General features: G+C 52.3%; 2 protein-coding genes across 9 annotated transcripts in view; one reads left to right on the forward strand and one right to left on the reverse strand.

The window, feature by feature from the left end:
* The window catches only part of Pef1 (penta-EF-hand domain containing 1), a 14,767-nt gene extending 6,717 nt beyond the window's left edge, over window positions 1-8,050 (forward strand). The window contains exons 2-5 of the mRNA XM_010621594.3: window positions 1,623-1,890; window positions 4,689-4,844; window positions 5,264-5,407; window positions 7,086-8,050. Coding sequence (XP_010619896.1) covers window positions 1,623-1,890; window positions 4,689-4,844; window positions 5,264-5,407; window positions 7,086-7,315 — 798 coding nt within the window. The 3' untranslated portion in view covers window positions 7,316-8,050. The remainder of the gene's footprint in view (window positions 1-1,622; window positions 1,891-4,688; window positions 4,845-5,263; window positions 5,408-7,085) is intronic.
* Hcrtr1 (hypocretin receptor 1) overlaps window positions 1-18,755 on the reverse strand; it is a 20,101-nt gene that overhangs the window by 367 nt on the left and 979 nt on the right. For 4 of the 8 annotated variants that reach the window (XM_033767518.1, XM_033767519.1, XM_033767516.1 and 1 more), the window contains 7 exons: window positions 17,237-17,542; window positions 16,918-17,096; window positions 15,700-15,943; window positions 15,376-15,491; window positions 13,651-13,883; window positions 12,607-12,728; window positions 7,627-11,079 (listed from right to left, as the gene is read on the reverse strand). In XM_033767518.1, coding sequence (XP_033623409.1) covers window positions 10,889-11,079; window positions 12,607-12,728; window positions 13,651-13,883; window positions 15,376-15,491; window positions 15,700-15,943; window positions 16,918-17,096; window positions 17,237-17,435 — 1,284 coding nt within the window. In that variant the 5' untranslated portion in view covers window positions 17,436-17,542 and the 3' untranslated portion in view covers window positions 7,627-10,888. Of the gene's footprint in view, window positions 1-7,626; window positions 11,080-12,606; window positions 12,890-13,650; window positions 13,884-15,375; window positions 15,492-15,699; window positions 15,944-16,917; window positions 17,097-17,236; window positions 17,543-18,554; window positions 18,614-18,638; window positions 18,746-18,755 lie in introns of those variants that run through there. The other 4 variants (XM_010621602.2, XM_033767517.1, XM_033767520.1 and 1 more) reach the window with 4 other exon arrangements.

The following is an 18,755-nucleotide window of genomic DNA, read 5'->3' on the forward strand; positions in this document are numbered from 1 at the left end:
GTTAGGGCTCTGGAGCTCTACCTAGCTTCAGCCAGAGCTAGTTTTTGATTGGTTTTGTCATTTTATCAAAAGATTCTTTAGCTAAAAATTGAGCTAACTGAATTTTGCTACATATATTTCATATAACATGTGGAACAATCCAGTGAGGAAATGATTATTATTTTTTGTGAAGAGGCAAGCATGAACTCAGCTGGTAAGAGCAGAATTTTGAATCAAGATCTGTCATGATTTCATTGTCTATGAGAGTCTTGCTACTAGGAGCTTCCGGGGAGGAAGAGGCCCCATAAGACTGAGTGGGAGAGGTGACAGGGCCTGCTTCCTGCCCTCCCCTGAGTAGCCTCCCTTCCTTGGGCTAGCAGATCCCTTTTACATGAAATATGAATTTGGCCTTATCATTGAGAGTAACTGTCTCAGGAATTATCAAACACAATAAAAAGTGAAAACCCAAACTCTCAGTGCTAGTCCACCTACAAGGCCACCTACAAGTTGACCTAGAACATACTGGAACCTACACTGTCCCAGAACTTGGCCAGCTGCTCTCTGTGTGCTTGAGCTCAGCTGGGCTGCAGATGTGCTCTGCCAGACCCTGTGCCGGCCATTTAGGGACAGGTAGCGGAGCCCTGCCAGCTTCACAAGGCACTGGCATGTGGCGTGTAGAGTTGGACCAGAGAACCACTGCTCCCATGTATGTACTAATGCATGGATTACCTGGCCTTTGAGCCAGGAGACCTGGATTCTTTGCCTAGCCTTTCCCATAGTCTGTGAATAACTTCTCTTGACTTGAGTTTCCACTTCTATAGAGAGGGACTATTATTAATAGTTAATGTGTATCGAGTGCTTACTCTGCCAGGCCCTATGTCAAGTACTTCACATAACTGGTCTTATTCATATAGTGACCGAGGTAGACACTATTATTGGTCCCATTTTACAGCAGAAGATTCTGAGGCTTAGAGAGGTAAGTCATTAGTCCAGTTGGTAAAAAATGCCAAAACCTGAATTTGAACTAATTTTTTTTTTACCATTGTGCCATATTGACTTAGGACTAGGTCTCCCCTGCCTGCCTCCAAATTATGAGTGAAGCTAGGGAAATGTTTGTATATATTGACCTAGCATAAAGTAAGGAAGACATGCTGTGAATTTATATGTGTAGACACAGCAGTGGGCACTGATGAGTGTCAGGGCTGTGTGGCATACAGAGTCTGTGCTGTGAATTCCGTAGATGAAGATGGGAGTTATACAGGGTGAACGTTTAGAACTCTCTTTGCTTCATTTGACTACTCATTTATATCATAAGTATTTACCAAGCATCCGTGCACTGGAAGCTGGTGATAAAATGGCAAACCAGATATGATCCCACCTTTGTAGAACCCCTTGGTGTGCAGAAAAGGGGAGTCAGGAGGGCAAGATTCCAGCCCTGACTCTCTAGGCCACTGCTGGTGTGACCTTGGATAAATTCCTGGCTTACTTAGAAGCCTCAGGTTTCTCATCTAAGCAAGGGGATCATAATTCCCACGCTGCCAATAGAATCAGTTGAAAGACTGGCAGTGAAAGTGCTTTATAGCTATGAAGTGCCTACTGTGGATAATTTCTGGCCTCATCATTCTGACATATCCTTCCCACAGGGATGCCCAGGAGCTGCAGGACAGGCACCGGGAGCCCCTCCAGGCAGCTACTACCCGAGACCCCCCCATAGTGGAGGACAATATGGTAGTGGTTATGGGGGTCCTGCCCCTGGAGGGCCTTATGGACCACCAGCTGGTGGAGGGCCCTATGGACACCCCAGTGCTGGAACTCCAGGAGGACCTTACGGTGGAGCAGCTCCAGGGGGCCCTTACGGCCAGCCACTTCCAAGTTCCTATGGTGCACAGCAGCCCGCACCTTATGGACAAGGTAAGTAGTATCTTGGACTCTGGGTGCCTCTGATCCGCTTCTGAGTTAACAGAGCTCATCCTTATGTTTTTTGTGGCATGCAAATATCTGGCACTTTCGCATTTTCCTTCCAGTCTGTATCAGCAGAATGAGAAGACTGTCAGCTTTGCTGTGGTACCAGCAACTACTAAATCTCCTTGGCTCACAACAAGCATTTATTTCTATTGCTTGCTTATACTTATTTACTCTTGCTTATGTGTCAGCAGCTGTAGGTTGGCAGCTGAGTTTCTGTTCCATGTGTCTTTTTATTCTGGGATCCAGGCTGAAGGAGCATCCCTTATTTGGGATGTGTTATCCTTGTGGCAGGAAAAAAGAGAAGAAAGCTTATAGGGATGGTCAGTGCCTCTTAAAGCACCACATGTCTGTTTATGTTCTTTGGGCCCAAGCATATGCCCCAGTCAGGTCTGACGAAAGTAATATGGAAATGGATGCTTGTTTCATGGAGGAGCTCTGTAAGCCACCAGGTAACCAGAGAGGTGGTACAATGCTTTTATAAGGGAGAGGAGATTGATAAGTAATTGGAGATGATAATGTACTCTACTGGGAGAGAAAGCCCATTCCTGTGTGAGGGAGACTGACTGCCATTATAGAAAGGCAAGATAATGCAGTTGTTGAAAGGTTGGCTTTCAGATCAGACCACCTGTACTCACTTCAGCAGCACATACATAAAATTGGAACTGTGTCGATCAAACCATCTACTGGCCTGACCAAACCATTTCACCTCTTTAAACTTCAGTATCCACATCTGTAGATGGGAGCAATGCCATTACTCCCATGGTTGTTTATAAGGACTAAATGAGAAAGTATCTGGCTCACAGACAATATTCTGTGAGAGGACTCCTTCTAGGGTGTTCTTAGAATGAGGAGAATTTGGCATTTAATATGATAGCAGATGTGACTTGAGCTTTACCATTAAAAGATGCTGAGGCAGGCAGGAGGATGAGATAGGGGAAAGGAACAGCAGAGAAACTGAAGGTGAGATGCTGGACAAGTCAGGGGAAGGCAACGAGCTAGGAGATTTAGGAGTCACAGAGAGCCTTGGATGAGGGCTTTGGCCCCAGTGAGATTTCTGAGCAGTCTCAGGATCAGAGAGAGAAGGTGCCAGCGTCATGCTTCTCCCCAAACTCATTTCGGTCAACTCCTTCACGGAGTGATTGTTCCCAGGAGACTAAGCCACCAGCCAGGCAGCCTGAAACCGCTTTGGTGCATGGGAAGGGTCTCCAGGGAACGCCCTACCGGGTAACAGGCAGCATCAGAGTGTCTTTACTCAGGCAGGTAGCCCTGGGGAAGACGCTCAAACCTTGGGAGTTCTCAGCACTGCGAGCCAGTGGCATTTATCTTCTCAGAGCCCAGAGCATCTGGCCATTTGCTTTCAGCCCGGCAGTGCCTCAGCAGATTTCCCCATCCTTTTTAACATGTTGTCTCTAAGCCCATTGGAGGCCGCTGCAGGGAAAGGAGCCCCTGGTTCAAGGGTCATCCCTCCAGGCCAGAGGCTAGTGGTAATCTCTGGGGCTGGATAAGAGTGGAGGGGTACCCCTCACACCTCAGCCACTCACCTTCAGCTGCTCCCTTTTGTTTAGCCTCCACTGCCTCCTTTCCAGAGCAGCTAGCGGCACCCCTCCCCCATGCTCTGCCCGCAGTGCTACATAAAGCATGATCCATGCATCACCTGCACTGATGTCCCTGGGAGGTGCCACCTTCAGTGTTTGAGTACCACTGCTCTGGAAGACCGATTTGACTATGAGAGGTGCCCTCTACCCGGAGGAACATTCTGAAGGCCCTCTCCAGCTTCCTCTCCTGTTATCCTCCCACCAAGATCCCTCAGAGTACTCTGAGTGTACCCTGTGCCTTTGCTGTCTGCTCTTTCTTTTTCCCATCTCATTCATCATCCATTTAGATTCAGTTGTAATGTCCTTCCTCAGTGAAAATGTCTCTAATCCCACCCCTTCTTTGCTAAGAGCCTTATTTTGCTGTTATTATTTAACTGTTACAACCATCCTGGAAAGTGGGTTCATTTTAGAAATGGGAAGATCAGTACTCAGAAAGTTACACATTTCGCTTGAAGTCACACAAACTAGTAAGTATCAGAGCCAAGATTTGAACCAGATTGTTTTGATTCCAAAACCTGAGCCCTTCTACATTAACCACAAGGCCCACACATTTTTCAAAAACTCTCCTGTCAGGGGTGTGGCCCTTGCTCCCTCATGACACTGCTGTTACAGAAAGGTAGGTGTAACCTGCCAGAATTTCCCATCCCAGGTCAGGCTCAACCCTCAGTCAGGCAAATCTTTTCATTCTGGCCTCAGCAGTGATTTCTATCCTCCGCAACTCCCCATGGCCGTCTGCCACTTTTCTTGTGTGAGCCCCTGTTGTGGCAGTTAACACTCTTAAGATTTTCATAAGATAGACTTCTCTGCTTTCATCTGCCATCCCATCTCTCAGCTGACCTTTTCCAGAAAATTATTGATGTGCTAGAAGGGGACAGGAAACATAAATAGAGAAGTGACTGGGGCACTATTCAAAACACCTGAAGGATTCTTGGAGCAGAAAACAACTTCAGATGCTTGTAAGTCTACTGAAGGCCTCTTTCATCATAGTAAGAATGTCAGCTTGACATTCAGGGAAAACACATAGGCAGATTTGTGAGGCTTTGTGGGTAGGGAAAGCCTGTAGCTATTGAGACACTGAAACTTCCTGGCATTTTGGCAGATTGGCCTTGAGACCTGGATCTGACTGTCTGGGTTCATCCCTTTATTCAGGTGGTGCTCCTCTCAATGTGGATCCTGAAGCCTACTCCTGGTTCCAGTCTGTGGACTCTGATCGCAGCGGCTACATCTCCATCAAGGAATTGAAGCAGGCTCTGGTAAACTCCAACTGGTCGTCTTTCAATGACGAGACATGCCTCATGATGATAAGTGAGTCCTGGCCCTTCTCTGTGGGCTTGAGCTGGGGCAGAGCCACCTGACAGTTGACAATAGATGGGCAGTCATCCACTCTGAGGACACCTCCTTTGGCCAAAGAGGAAACTGGGTTCAAAGAATCTCTGGACTGAATCTTTCTTAAGTAGCAAGAGTTGGGGTCTGCATGGATCCAGGTCTTGGGACTCAGCCACCACACCATCAGAGAAAACCACTGTGGTTGGGATGGAACTAAGGGTTGCTGGGGTGGGTGCTGGTGCTGCATTTGATGCAGGTGTCTTAGGCACAGGCATCTGGGCCTCAGGTCTGTGTTTCTGTGGAGTCTCCCAAGCCAGTCTGGGGAGAAGGGCTCCTTCAGTGGTGTGCTTGGCCCTCAGTCTTGAAACCTTCCTCTCTTCTTTCCTGCTACCCCTCAGATATGTTTGACAAGACCAAGTCAGGCCACATTGATGTCTATGGTTTCTCAGCCCTATGGAAATTCATCCAGCAGTGGAAGAACCTCTTCCAACAATATGACCGGGACCACTCAGGCTCCATCAGCTACACAGAGCTGCAGCAAGGTAAGGGCATGGCAGGTGCATGGTGAGTAGGACAGAGGTAGACTCTTTCACTCCCTAGGATGAAACAAAGGTTTCCTCACTGCCAGATGCCCACCTCTACCCCAGAATGTTGTCCTCGGTGTAGGCCTACTTACCACACTGCTGTTACCTGGTTGGGACACTAAATTAAGATCAAGAGCAAGAAGGGACTGGGCCAAGAATGAGGGCTGGAGCCCCTGGTGGTAGGATATCCAGCCAATCTGGCCATGCTGGCTGACATAGCTCCATGTGGCAGGGAGCCTAAGAGATGGAAACTTGGTGCCCTGGGGCACATGGAGACCGGTGTGTTTTTTGTGGTCATTTCCTCTCATTCCTAGCATGGAAGATGGAAACAACTCTGTTCAGGGGCTCAGAAAGGTGGGATTGCTGCCTCTGCCAGAGGGAGTTTCTTTCCCAACTGTGGGACCCAGAGAACTGTAAAAGTTGCAGTTGGCGAAGAAGGCCTGAAGCCACAGCTCCAGCTGTTTCTGACTCTGGAAGGCCAGTAGGGAAAGGGACAGGTGGCTAATGGAACTGTGGAAACCCAACAAGAGAGTTTTGCCACCTAAGAGGGGGAAAGGGCTGTCAGAGTCCAATGCTGTGCCCTGGCTGTGGGTTTCAGTCAGACTAAGGGAGTCTGTGGTGGGTGTGAGTGCACTGTATCAGCCCCTGGTAGAGAGGAGATGATCATTACTCTTGCCAGCTTCTGTCATTGATTTGGCTAAGGGTGACACTTAGCAGCAGCAAAACTAGCATTTAGTGAAGGCTTGCTATGCCTTAGGCACTGTAATAAGCATTTTTAATAGATGTATAGAATTCATTCTTCCCATGCCTTAAATCCTATTTATTATTTCACCCCCTTTCATGACAGTCCCTTATGGTTTCATTTCTACAAATGAGAAAACTGAGTACATAACTTGCCTAAGGGCCCACAGAGCTAAGGGAGAGCTGAGATTTGATCCTGGGCTGGTAAGTTCAATGGAGAAGAAGACAGGAAGCAGCTCAGTGAGAGATGGCAGTGCATCCAGGCCGTGATCTACAGCAGTCCCATGTAGGGAGAAATGATATTATTAAAACACTTACTGGGCCGGGGATTTAGCTCAGTGGTTCTGCCTGCCTCGCAAGCACAACGACCCAAGTTCGATCCCCGGTACCAAAAGAAACCAAAAAACAACACTGAGTGCCAAGCACTGTGCTAAGTGCAGGACATGATCACCCCCTTTAATTCTTACAGAACCCACAAGTTAAGTATCAGACCCATTTTGGAGGTAATAAGACAGAAGGATAGTGGACAGCTTGCCCCAGCCATTTAAACCCTGTGCTGTGCCACCTTGGATGTCTGCCCTACGCAAGGTGGTCCCAGGGAGCTTGGGCTTCCTTCCATATGCAAATGAGCCAGAAATGATAACAGATAAACCACTGTCAACTCTGGGACCTCAGGAGCCCAGATTCAACAACAATAAGGGAGATTTGGGAAGAGGGAGGCCTTCCAGCAAAGGGAAGCAACCTGACATCTTGAACGGATCTTGGGACTTCACTGTCTCTTCGTGCTCCGTGCCAGTCCTCTCGAAGTCCCCTGATGCGCTGTGCTCCAGTGTTGCTGGTTGATGGAGGTGCTCACCACAGGCTTTTGTGCGTTCTCTGTGCCCCTCTTCTCCAGCTCTGACCCAAATGGGCTACAACCTGAGCCCTCAGTTCACCCAGCTCCTGGTCTCCCGCTACTGCCCTCGCTCTGTCAATCCTGCCATGCAGCTCGACCGCTTCATCCAGGTGTGCACCCAGCTTCAGTTGTTGACTGAGGCCTTTCGGGAGAAGGACACTGCTGTACAGGGCAGCATTCGGCTCAGCTTCGAGGACTTTGTCACCATGACAGCTTCTCGGATGCTATGACCCAACCTCCAAGGACCTTTCCCAGCTCTCTAGCATTGGAGATGCATGTGGGCTTTCTCTTCTTTTCCCATCCCTTCTAGAAAGAGATTCTTGCTTGCTTGATGTAGCACAGTTCCTAAAGGTTGGAAGTCCTACATCAGAGCCACCAGATAGTGAGGCCCTGGCCTGTGACTACACACGTAAAAGCCTGACCTCAAAGAATACTAGAAGTTAATGTTCTGACAGTCCTGATCAGTTGGATGGCACAGCCTCGCACCAGGGGCAGCAGATGCCAGTCATGGCAATGGAGTTAGCATCTAGCCAGCTTGCTCTGGCCTCCAGCTTTCCCCTCTGTATCCTGCTGCTAGTAGTAAGTGTTCATCGGCCTCTTAGTATTACTGCCTGTCTTCCCTCACCCAGGCCATCTTATCAGATGAGCCCAGAGCCCATTTTCTCCAAAATGGAATCTGTCTGAGAATAAGAGAGATTTCCCCAGGGGACCAGTGGCTTGGATTTTCCCTCACCCACAAGTTGTTGTGTATAAACTTCTAGGTGTCTGGGGCTGTCCCTGCTCAGGAAGCTTGGACAAATGCCCTCTGGGCATCTCTGGCCAGGCAGTTACACTCTGAAACTTGGACCCCGCACTTGCCTGCCATGCTTTTGCTCAGCTTTAGTCCCCGGGGGACCTTGTCACCCCAAATGCCAATGCTTTCTTTTTTCTCCAGTTTTGTTTTGTTTTTTTTTCACTTGGGGCCAAAAGTCCAGTGAAATTATAAGCTTCAATAAAAAGATACCATTCTAACTCTGGAGTCCTTTGTTTTCTACCATGACGACCCAGCTACAGGTTCATACTCATCTGTTCGTTCACTTGTTTATTCTTTCATTCAGCAAATATTTAAGCAATATTGTATACCAAGCCATACAGAAAGAAGCAGCTGGGGTTGGGGAGCAGACTGTGGCTGATGGTTTCTCCTACCAGGGTGAATCGAAGGCATTGGGCCACTCACTTTGTCCTGCCAGGTTCACTTCAAGTGGCTGAGGATCAACTCAAGAAGCTGACTGTGTTTCATAGAAGTTACTTTTCACATCTTGGCCTTTTTATCATCTCAGACCTGAGTTTTATCTTCCAGACAAAACTCCATTTATGAAGTTAAAATTTTCCCCATTTTATTAAGCACAGACATCTGTACCTGCCGGTTGGATCTCTAGATCAGCATGATACCCAGTCTACATTGGAAGTCTATAAGGAGCTGACAAAATTTCAATCAAAAGCTGAAGACACCAGATATTCTAGTTTGCCAATGGAGCCTTATCGCTGGCAATGGTGTGATAATCCTTTGGCTTTTGGAGATGAAGATAAGAGCTTTGAGCCCTCTCCTCCCTGTAGTGCAGGGAGTAGCTACAACTGCTGAGCAAGCCTGTAAGGCCCAGCAGGCAAGTCAGGTTCAGCCAGTTCAGCTTCCTTCTCTACACTGCTGTGCCACTGGAATCCAGAATTAGATGGGATCTAGTTGCCTGAGGCCAGGCCCTATCTACAGCTAATATCCCCCAGGGACAGCCTGGGAGTCCAGCTTCTTGTAAAACTCCAATGACAAAGACTCAGGGCCTCGCTCATTTCCTCTTTACTTGGTAGAAACTTCTTGATATGGATTTTAAATCACCTTGGAAACACTAGCCATTTGTCTGGTTTTCTCTTTAGGGCCACATCACCCCTTCCTGCGTGCCAGTCTTCCAGCTGGGTAGTGCAGTTCGCCACACACACGCGTGCCACATATCCCTGGGTTCTTCAGCTGCTCCTTACTGAGCACCCAGGTACCCCACAAAGGAAGCATAAAACGCACCATGCTGCTGACCAACTAGCAGACTGCAGGGCAGACCTGCAGCCATTAGAGGAAGATCCTGTTGTTCCAGCTGAATGAGTATCCACCGAAACCCTTTTTTTTTTTTTTTACTTTTTACCTGGTGCTGGGACTCAACTCTAGGCCTTGCACATGCAAATGCTTTACCACTGAGCTACATCTCTTGCTCTGAAACACATCTTCAGAATAGTATCATTCACCATCTCTACCTTTGTGTCATCAGGATGAGGAACCCAAGATCTGGGTGGATCCTTGCAGGCATAGTTGGCTCTGGGCTGGGGTCCTCCTGCCTTGTTCTGCACACCTCTCTAGACCTGCCTGTGAGCTTTGCAAGTGGCTCAAGGCCAAGCCCAAGGCAGTGGGCGCTTAGGAGAACAGGACAGCCTGTCCCTCCCGGCAGCAACTGCACTGTCCACTGTGAGCTGGGCTGTGCGAGTGACTTGTGGAGAGTGAGGAAAGGCAGCACAGCATCCACCTGCTCTGGGTGAAGTGGGGTGCCCAAGACAAGCCATGCCTAGGCACGTCTCCACTTCTTGACAGCTGAGGCTGGGGGAAGCTCCATTAATCAATTTAAGCAGAACTGGTGGTGTGTGTGGCTGCGCTGGCCTGAGCCAGATGTCTCCTGTGCCTCCCAGCAGAGCAGCACTTCAGAATGTACTCATATCCTACTCTGCCAACAAGGATCAGGGCCTCTGGCAGCCCTATAATTATCTCGGTGGCAGCTGGAGCACGTCTGGCCAGGTTTATAGCTTTGTCTCTTTATCCTGTGAGCTCATAGTGAATAAATGAAGCCCCAGTTTTCAAGATGGTGAAGGAACGGTAAGTCTGTTAACCTATGTCTACCCGCCCTATCCCCTTACTAAGAGGCTATTTGGCTGGGAGCCTGCAGTGTGTCAAAGTTTGAGGTTCTGGACATGAGAGGTGTGGCACCACTGAGGAAGTACCACTGTGTGCACTTTGAGGCCAGGCCAAGTGCATTTGAGCAGGGAGTAGGAGCAGTCTACAGATAATAGCATTCCAGTGCCTACTCACCTCACCTTCTTCTATCCTGAGCAGCACAGATTTTGTGTAATGACCAGGAAAGGGAACATTCAGTGCCAGGTTTTTAATTACAATTGCTTTGGGCTGCTGGCCTCCATGCCGAATGACCAAGAGTATTTTATCATATCATAGAGCCAACAGGGTCCAGCCTATTGTGCATGCGCTCAGTACCTGGTGAGGATGGGTTGTGCTCATGGCCTCACTGAAGAAAGGCTGGGCCCAGATTAATTCACACAGGCATCAGGGCAGCGGGCTGAGTGCAGCTCTGGGCTTTAGGGAGCCCCTGGTCCAGATGGAAATGCTGTGGGGACCTTTATAGCAGGCTCCGGGGAAGGCGTATAATTGGACAGGAGAGGGGTCTCTGGGAGGAAAGCCAATGTTGGATGATGATAAGGGCGGATGGTACTGTCGGGTGTGGCCAAGGAGAGAAGCACAACAGTAGCCACATCCAAAGCACTTCACAATTTACGAAGAGCTTTCCACTTTCTTGGGCATCCTTTAGCCTCACATCACCCCTGCTTAAAGAACACAAGCTCTGAGAGAATGACTTGTTCAGAGTCTCACAGGCAGTAAAACCAGAACTGCAGCCTTTCACTGCATCCAGAAGCCTTTCCAGGGATGGATCCCAGGAGCCAGAGGAGCAGCCCAGGCAGGAATCAGCTGCAGCTCCCAGAACCTCCAGGGTGGCCCTCACTCAGGGCAGCACTGTGGTGACACTGGTGAGCACCACATGCTCTGAGACTTTGGAGACCGAGCACTGACTCTGCAAGGACAGGGACTTGTGACTGGCAGAGGAGCGGAGCCTGGGGTCATTCAGAGAGCCGCAGGGACCCACACCAGGCAGGCAGCAGGAGAAGGCAGCCTTAAACTGCTCCCGGAATTTGCCTTGGTTGGGAGACAAAAGACAGTCGTAAGGAAACAGATGCAACAGGAAGGGTCCTTGGGCCCAAGGGACAACCACTCAGCTCAGGCCTAGGCCTGTGAGGGACGAGGCGGAGGGTGTAGCTGGGATGGGGAGCCAGCCCCAGGGCAGCCTCAGCCCTGCCAAGGAGAGGGAGACAGAGACCCAAGCCTGTTCCCGAGCAAAAATACAATTGTCATCTGATTCCTTGACTGCACTCTGGCTTAGAGCCTGGCTCAGGACGTGGTGTCTGGCTCAGGAGCCTCAGGTCACCTCTGCTCCCCTCGGTGTGTATGTGGGGAGGGTTCAATCTGTTGCCAGGCTTCTCCCAGCTCTGCCCTGTGATGATGAAATGGCAACAGCAGCCTTTGCATGTGACAATCATACTGTGCCAGTCTCTGTCCCCGGAGCATCCCTGCACCCTGAGAGGCTGTAGTGCTTTGTCCTTGTGTAATCTTTGTGGGATACACAGAGATAGAGTGGCTTGCCAGAGCTTCCCCAGCCAAAGCCCTTCTTGTAAAGGAGAAGACTGTGGGAGAGAAAGGACCACTGCACACCACCCCATGCAGCCCAAGAATAAATACCAGGGGAACGGAGGTGCTTTTGGTACCAAACCTTCCCTGATCAGGCATCTCTGATGCTCAGCATAGGACCAAGCACACAGTAAGCTCTCAGTAAATGCAGACCAGACAAAGGCATCTGGAAGGCCTCTCCTCTCCTGGTCCCTAAGCTGGAGTTCAGGGTAATTCTTGAATCATAGTAAAGATTTTACTATTGACCTCTGATCCTTTCAGGAACCTTCTAGCTCTCTGAAAGTTTGTGTCCAGGCTTGCACAGTCATCTGCACCAGCTCCTTATGAACCTAGTCCCCCCAGTCTGAGGTCTGGTGAGTCACTTCTGTTGGAGCAAGCCCGGGGGGCCAGGCCATGACCATCCTGAGACTAGGAGGTAGAGGCTGGAACTGTAGGACCCCAGGAGGCCCATGGTGGCAGTGGAGGCCAAGAGGGTGGGACTTCCAGAGGGAAGAGCCAGAGAGCTGTTGCTGGAGGCAGATCCAGAGATAGCCCCCAAGATTCTGGCCACCCCGCCAGTGTGTCTGCCTGGGCAGGCAGAGCCCTTTTGCTGCCCAGGCTGCCTCTGCTGTAGACGCTGTTTTACCTGACTACAGGATTGTGCAGTCAACACCCCAGCCAGGGGATCCTGACCCCTCATCCCCTGGACCTGGCTCCCTGTGGGAAGATGGATTGTGGCACACGCCCCCCGGCCCAGCCCCTGCCCTTCCCCTTGCTCACCAGTGCAGACTGCCACTCCATCCTGGGTGCTGGTCATTGGCAGGAGTGTGAGAGCAGGGCTCCTGGGCGGGGCAGAGTCTCCCCCAAAGTGGGCATTCCCAGAGGGTTCCAGTGCCCAGGGGAGAGCAGGTAAATCCTCCCCCACCGTCCTCGGTCTGGGCCCTGCACTAGAGATGAGGCCACTGGTCCTCAGTCACTCTTCCTGCTCAGCCCACTCACCACTGAGGAAGTTGTAGATGATGGGGTTGGCGGCGCTGTTGGCGTACACCAGCCAGTGGGAGAAGGTGAAGCAGGCGTAGACAGCTTCCCGGTCACTGGCTTGGTGGAACATCCCGAACACCCTAGCACCAGGGTGGAGGGCAGTCAGGAATGGGGTGTTGTGGGAGTGCTGCTCACGGGCCTCTAGGGATCCCACTGCCCACTTCTGCCCACTGCATGGCCCTTTCCTGGGTTCTGGGCGTGAGGTCTTGGCCGGTTTGGGGATCTCAACACAGCGTGTGACCTAGGGACAGAGACCAGGATGTCTCTGCTTAGTCACCTGTTCCCCTGAGCCCCCATCCTCCTTCTCATGCATCCTCACAGCAACGTGTGAGTCATGGACATCATCCACTTTTCGGCTAGGGAGACAGGCTCAGAGAGGAAAAGCGACATCCTCCAGGGCGCATCCCCAGGACACGGCCACGCAGGCCCAGACTGTCTCCTGTGCAGCAGTCCGCGCCCTTCCTCCAGCCCCCAGGGCCCCTCATCTGCTGTGTCCCTGTGTCCCTCCGCCTAGACTGCCGTCTCTCCAGACCCCTACAGGTTTCCTCACTTCCTCCAAGCCTCCGCTTGAGTGTCATTTCCGCAAAGAGACTTTTTAAAAAGACTGTTGTATCTAAAACAACAGCGAGACCCCACCAATCCCTGTCATTGCCACTCTCTATCCTCTGCCCCATTTCATTTTCCTTCCTAGCAACTGCAGCTGCCTAGTAACACTCGTGGATTTTTCTATTTTTCTTTCTCCCACAGTGGAGTGCGGCCTATGTCAAGGCAGCAACTTTGTCTGTCTTGTGCACTTATTTACCCTAAAACTTGATGACGGTAGTGCCTAGGAGCCAGGGACTCTTGCTATTCCCGCTCAGTGACTAAGGAGACGAGGCACAGAGCTCAGAGAAGAGAAGCCAGTTACCCCAGGTCACACAGTGCAGAAATGATGGAGCAAGAAGAGTTCCTTGGTCCGCCCCACCATCCCTCCCACTCCCACCCACGGCCCCGCACCCTCACCTCTTGAGGACGTTGAGGACGCTGATGGGCAGGTAGCAGAGGGCAAAGACCAGCAGCACCACCATCAGCATCTTGGCCGTCTTCCTCCGAGCTCGCATCTGCTTCACCTCAGCCAGAAAGGTGCGGGCCCGGGCCCGGGGCTGGGGCTCTACACTGAGGCCCTGCCCCTGCTCCTCCATTTGGTCCGAGGGCCGCTTCCAGTTCCGGACCAGAGCTGAGGTGGTGCCGGGAATCTGTGCAGCAGACACAGACACAGCAGTGCTGGGTATAGCTCCTGGGAAGGGCCATTCTCTTTTGCTGGGCCCACTCCAGGCTGGACCATGGAACAGGGTGAAGGTGGGCAACACAATAAACCCTAACAATAGACAAACCTGATGTTTATGACAAAGACAAGCAATGTGCTTTCATTCTCCATTATTAGCTCATGGTGAAACCACCAACAACATGCTTTTGGAGAGGTAGCATGGGCCCCTAGCTGTCATGAGACTCAGAGAGCTGGGGACCCTTGGCAAGGCCCCAGGCCACTCCTCCTCCTTAAACCCCCAGCCCCATCTTTGAGGTAGGATAGGTTGTGCCTCTCCCGGGCCCATGTCAGACTGTGGAGAGGGCTGGGCAAGGGACAGCAGGAGGGCAGCAGAGAATGGCCCTGGGCCTCAGATCACGAGTCCCAGCCTAGGCTGATGCCCTCAAGGCTGGAATGGTTCTGGGCTCCTGGAGCAGATAAACACATCCTCAAAGCCCCCTGTGTCACCACCACCATGGGAACCCGAATCACCCCCACAACAGATGGGGCTAGAGCGCAGGAAACACAGGGTCTGGAGTCAACTGAGATAATCATGAGTTACGTGAGCTTCAGTGTCTCTGCCCTGCAGGACTGGGAGTCTGAGAGGAGTGGATGGCAGGGTGTGGGTAGGCTGCAAGACAGCCCAGCCAGGAAAGGCCATGGGCCTGGCATTGCCCCATAGCAGGGCCTGGATCTAGCCTGTCCAGCTCCCCACCCTGCATGGCCTGCGTGTGGATAAGTACTGTGTGTGCAATGTCAGTGACATGTGAGCCTGCTCACACTCTGACCAGTACATTCTCACTGCCCGGTGCTGACTCACGTCTCACTCTGGCTCATGCTGAGGCCTCTGAGGCCCTCTCCCCCTGAAACCCAATGTGAGTCCACTTGTGCTGGAGGAAAGAAGTCAGGCCCTGCAACTGGCAGGCTCTGCCCTCACTGGCCTCGGCAGGAGGGTTGTCCTTGCTCAGCATTGTGATGGGGTAATACTTCTCTTCTCAGATGTAAGACATTGGATGCAAAGCCTAATTTAAAAAGCAACTCAGAGGAGCTGCCATTATTGTTGTGGTAGTGCTACACCTAAGCACTGAAGCCTCGCAGGTCCAGATTTTAATCTCTGGTTTTTCACTCGCTAGGTGAGTGCTTTGGGAGACCTTACATGGCTTCTTAGGTTCCCTGATTCTTACACATTAAGTAGGGGATACGAAGTGGTAGCAAAGAGGCTGCAAGGTCAGCTAGGGGCAAATGATACAATTGTCAATGGCAGCTACTGAACTGGAAGGATGTTGGTCACTCTCGTACCCCAGGGTGGGCCTTAGCACTTTGGCCTGTCCTCCTCTGGCTGCGGCCAGGATGGCATGTTCTGAAGGCAGAGTACTATCTGCTCTCTTAGACTGTGGCCCTACCCCTCCCAGCACAGCCAGTGCCACCAGAGTGGGCCTCACCTGGCGGCCCCAGAGCTTGCGGAAGATCTGGAAATAGGCCATGGCCATGAGGCTGAGTGGGGCCAAGTAGGTGACGACGAAGAAGCAACTGTGGTAGATCCTGGGGTAAAGTTCATCTGTGGGAACCGAGAGATACAAGGGTCAGGCCCCATCTTGGTGCCCCATTCTGCCCTGGGAAGTGATGCCACCCTGTCCTGGCCAGGGCCAAAGGAAGGCTGGGGGCAGCTCTATCTCACGTGGGCACCATGGCAGGGTCCATCTTAGAGGAACTTCCAGCAGCTAGGGGCGCCCATATTAGATGCCCTGACAGATGCCCACCGTTACCTGCCCAGTGTTCGTCACAGACAGAGAAGAGCCGGGTGCGGTTGGCCAGCTCAGGCAGCGCACTGCTACATTCCATGACAGCAGCCTGGGGCACCATGACAGTCAGTGACACGGCCCAGATGCCCAGGATGGAGCCCCGGGTACGCCGGGCAGTGCTCTTGAACAGCAGTGGATGGCAGATGGCATACCAGCGGTCCAGGGCGATGAAGCTGAGAGTCAGCACTGCCACCGACACAGACACGGCCTGCCTCACGGGGATACAACATCAGAGGCATGAGGGGCAGGTGTCTAGGGCTGGGGGGACAGCCCAGAGATACTGGGTGTAGGACAAATCCTGACTCTGCAACTCACTAGAGTCACCTGAGAAGTCACAAACCTCTGAAACTCATCTGCAGAATGGGAATATACCATCTACCTGGCAAGATTCCAGTGCAACTAAAAATCATGTATGAACAATGTCCAGCTAGAGACCTGGCCCACAGTACATATTCCCCCACTGTGGATTATTACTTACACTCATGGAACTTACCGTGTGACACACACTGTTCTCCTTATCCGCACAACGACCCCGTTACATGGGTGCTATGCTACAGGCAAGGAAACGGAGGCACAACATTCTCTCATCTGTCTCTCATCTTCATTCTTAAGAACACCAGAGCTCATCAGCTGAGTGGAAAATCTCAAAAGACTCGGAAATCCAGCAGGGATTTCTCTCCCTGGAGAAAGCCACCCCTCTCCCAAGCTGTTAGGAAAAATCCTTCATTCTGAGAGGCGGAAATCAGTGTGCGCTGGTAGTGTGGGAGGCATTGCCTCCAGGGGTACCCCCTGGAGAACAGGAAGTAGACCCAGCGAGTGTTAGTGTCTATGTCACTGTAGTCTTGGCTCTCTGTCTTCTGTGTGTCCACGTACCCAGAAGTGACTGTGTGTGTGTGTGTGTGTGTGTGTGTGTGTGTGTGCGTGTGCACGTGCGCGTGCATGCGCACACACGGCTATGCACATGTCTGTGACAGGGAGGGATCTCTGTGAGCATGTGGGACTGTCTGTGTTCTCATGAGTCCACCCTAGTGGTCTTCGCTCGCTGGCAGTATGGGATGACTCTGCCAGGGTACTGAGCCATGTGACCTGTCTGAAAGGCAAGAGGGTCACTGAGACCTACCTAAGGTGGTAGATAGATTTGGACAGGTGTGACAGGCCAGTGAGCGGTGCCGGTGAGCTTACCTGTAAATAAGGGATGACCTTGCAGAGGGTATGGCCGAAGAGCCAGGACTCAGTGATGTCCACTAGCAGGCTGGCAGGCAGGCAGATGGCTGTCACCAGCACGTCAGCCAGGGACAGGTTGACAATGAAGTAGTTGGTGACCGTCCTCATGTGGTGGTTCCGCCATACCGCTAGGCAGACTGTGCATGAGGGAGGGGGGATGAAGCCAGCTGTAAAGCCACACACCCCCAGTTCCCAGCCAGCCTGCGCCCTATGGGCTGAGGACCCCCTCCAGTCCCCAGGGGAAGCCCTCAGTACCACATGCATGGTGCAGACCTACCCAGGGTGTTGCCCACCAGGGCTATGAGGAACACGGCCACATAGGCTGCAATGAGGACCCACTCATACTGCTTCGGGTACAGATAATCACGCCACAAATACAGCAGAAACTCATCTTCATAGTCTGGAGGCACAGAGGAGGGCTCCTCACTGCCAGTGGGGACCTCCATCTGGGCCCCTGGAGAGGTCGAGGGCTCCATGAGGTCAGGAGCCGGGGCAGCTAAGGGGCATCCTGGGATTTTGGAGAGGGGAGCCTGGTCCAGTCCTCAACTTGCACCCAGGCCTTTGGAGTCTCAGCCTAAAGCTCCTGAAAGAAGAAAGGAAGGAAGGAAACATTAGGGGCCATGTCTGGCACACTGTATGTTTGCTGCCTCCTGATTTTCAGCCATGGACCTGGATTACATTCAAATTCCCCACGGGTTGTTCTTGTGTAACTTACCTGGTCTCCAGCCTCCGTTTCCCCATCCAGTGAAGTCCAGCCATACCTACCTCCCAGGAGCAGGTGAGGAGGAGTGAGCTCTATATGTGCTCCACCCAGAGCCTGGCACAGGAGGCTGGCCTTACTGACAGGTACCATTCCTAGGGAGCCCAGCTTTGCAGGGGAAGAGAGGTTGAGCCTCTTGCTTGAGGTCACAAGACAACTAAGCCAAGTCTGTCGGAATCCACCAAACACTACAGATTCCAGAGAAGCTGTTGTGATTACAAACACTCTTTCCTTGAGTTCATAGAATTAATCTTTGGTGGGTGGGAGGGATGGAGGCAGGTATTAGAGACCCAGGCCCCACCCACCAGGCCCTGGCCTGGGGCCGAGCACTCAAACACGCCCGCGCCAGCAAGAAAGGACGGAAACTGCACTGACCACCTCCCTAGCTACCCTCTGAGATATCCCACCCTGCAGGGCGCTGGGGTCCCCACCTCTAGGCCTTCCTGGAAGCCCAGGGCCGCGATGCTCCCTGGTGGCCACCAGGGGTCGCTGGGCGGGCGCGCAGGCCTCTCTCCATTCATAAATCTCGCTCCCGGCACCTCCCTCCTAAGACCCCTACTTCCTCCCCACCCCCCACCCTCCCGGCTGAGCAGAGAAGACCCTGGACTTGTGTAGTAGGGTTGATGGCCCTTGGAGACCCGTGGGGGGAAGCGAGGGGACACCGCATCCAAAGAGGCTCCGGCGGACCAGCTCCCTCAGCGAGACCTCCCTGCACGGTGGGCCCCAGGGGGCTGCAGAGGGTGGGCAGCAAGAGAGCTCAAGGTTTCGCAGGAGCCTGCCCGAAGGTGAGCGCAGTCGGATGATGACCCAGCCTCCCAGCATCCAGGTTACCCACCCCGAGATTCTGGGCTCGCCCAACGCCCCGCCGCAGGTCTTTGGAACCCGGATCCCCAGCCCGAGGGTGCCGCACGCCCTGCACCTGTTGGCTTCGGAACCCGGGCGTTTTCAGCTGCTGGTCCCTGGACCCTGCGCTGGAGACTTCGCCCGGCACCGGACTGGGGAGGGGGCCGAGCAGCCCCTTCCCGAGGCGACGCTG

Source organism: Fukomys damarensis, unplaced genomic scaffold, assembly GCF_012274545.1.
Source record: "Fukomys damarensis isolate Sample0158 unplaced genomic scaffold, DMR_v1.0_HiC HiC_scaffold_23, whole genome shotgun sequence".
Taxonomy (NCBI): Eukaryota; Metazoa; Chordata; class Mammalia; order Rodentia; family Bathyergidae; genus Fukomys; species Fukomys damarensis.